This window comes from Carlito syrichta, unplaced genomic scaffold, assembly GCF_000164805.1.
Source record: "Carlito syrichta isolate Samal-C Ts95f unplaced genomic scaffold, Tarsius_syrichta-2.0.1 Scaffold135642, whole genome shotgun sequence".
Taxonomy (NCBI): Eukaryota; Metazoa; Chordata; class Mammalia; order Primates; family Tarsiidae; genus Carlito; species Carlito syrichta.
Genome location: NW_007079738.1, coordinates 1 through 1522, shown reverse-complemented (window position 1 = coordinate 1522; position 1522 = coordinate 1). Strand labels below are relative to the sequence as shown.

Here is a 1522-nt window from a genome sequence, read left to right as displayed (position 1 = left end):
CCCCCCCCAGCCCTGTCCTCTCCCCCAACCAGCCGGGACTCACCCATGTTGAGTGTGACGGTGATGATGTTCAGGGACATGGTGGAGTCAGTGACGCTGCTGAAGGATGAAGCCTGTGGGGTGGGCGCTGGGATGAGGGCCCAGAGCACGGCGGAGGCAGGTCCCACCTAGCCCTGCTGCCCCAGCCCCATGGCCTACCCGGTCTGTCTGTCGCAGACGCTGCTTCCGCCGCCGGCGTTTGTGCTTCCGGATGAGCCGGGATGAGGTGCTCTGCTCCGTGGAGCTACTCAGCCTGGGGGCGTGAGGTCAGAGGTCACAGGTCAGAGCAGGCATTGAGGGGGAGTGAAACCCTGCGCCCATGGTGGCCAGAGTGAACCTGGAAACCGCTCAACTCGGGCTAGTTTGCTCCACAGCAGGCTCATCTACTGTTGTTCACGCCCCCAAGCCCCACGCACGTGAGCTTACCCAGGCACCCCCGCAGACCCCAACACATGTTACCAGCTCAGCCATCTAAACACACACAGACATGTAAGCATGCATGCATCATGCACACAGACACACACATGCCTGTACAGACACATGCATACACCTTCTGCAAACATACATACCTGTGCATGCACATGATACATGTACATGCCTACGCACACACACATATGCCTGTGCAGACACATGTACACAGACACATGCACATACCTTATACACACACACGCACGCCTGTGCACATGAACACATGCACACCCGTGCAGACACGTATGCACACCTCATGCACAGGGAGACACATTCACTCCTGTGCGCACACACACGCACATGGCTGCACAAACACACACACCTCAGGTATGCGGAGACATGCACACACGCATGCCTGAACACACGCAGACAAGCACATGCCTGAGCACAGGCACGCCCTGGCACACCTGCTTGTGTTGCCATCCTCATCCGAGTCCACAAAGCTGCTGGACTCGAGCTCACTGCTCAGCAGGGTGGAGGCGCTGTCCGGGGGCAGTCCCAGCTCCCTGCGCCGCTCTCCCCTTGGGTGCCCGTTAATCCTGGCAGCTGTGGGGACCGCAGGGAGGGCTCTGACTACAGGTCCCCGGGGGCGTGGGGCCAGGTGGCCTGGGCAGTCTCAGCTCCTGCTGTTCTGGGAGCTGGCTGCATGACGATGGGGCCGGCCAGGGACCTCTACCCAGGAGCCTCCGCTGGCCGGGGGGCAGTGACGGGGTGTGGACAGGAGCCCAGGATGACCATGGGGGCCCCGGGAGGCATGGGGCCGGGGTGGGGCAGGAGTGACCACAGTACCCTCCTCACGGTTCCGACGCCGGGCGCGCTCCCGCCGGTGGCTGACCAGGGATTCCGTGCCTGTCTCGTTGTCCATGCCGTCCCGGCTGCCGGCCACATTGGGGCTGCGCAGGGAGAGCAGGTGGGAGAAGCAGCTCGGACACCCCCCAGCCTGCCCCCCGCCAGCTGCTCTGTGGCCCTCTCACTGGCTGGCCCCCCTCCCGGACGGCCCAGGCTGCAGGCTCCT

General features: G+C 63.3%; 1 protein-coding gene across 1 annotated transcript in view; it reads right to left on the bottom strand.

The window, feature by feature from the left end:
* The window catches only part of LOC103250886 (segment polarity protein dishevelled homolog DVL-1-like), a 5813-nt gene extending 4406 nt beyond the window's left edge, over positions 1 to 1407 (bottom strand). Inside the window, exons 1-4 of the mRNA XM_021708255.1 lie at positions 1297 to 1407; positions 915 to 1053; positions 199 to 292; positions 34 to 113 (exon numbers count right to left, since the gene is read on the bottom strand). Of these exons, the coding sequence (XP_021563930.1) occupies positions 34 to 113; positions 199 to 292; positions 915 to 1053; positions 1297 to 1372 (389 nt within the window). The 5' untranslated portion in view covers positions 1373 to 1407. The remainder of the gene's footprint in view (positions 1 to 33; positions 114 to 198; positions 293 to 914; positions 1054 to 1296) is intronic.
* Positions 1408 to 1522: the final 115 nt, after the last annotated feature.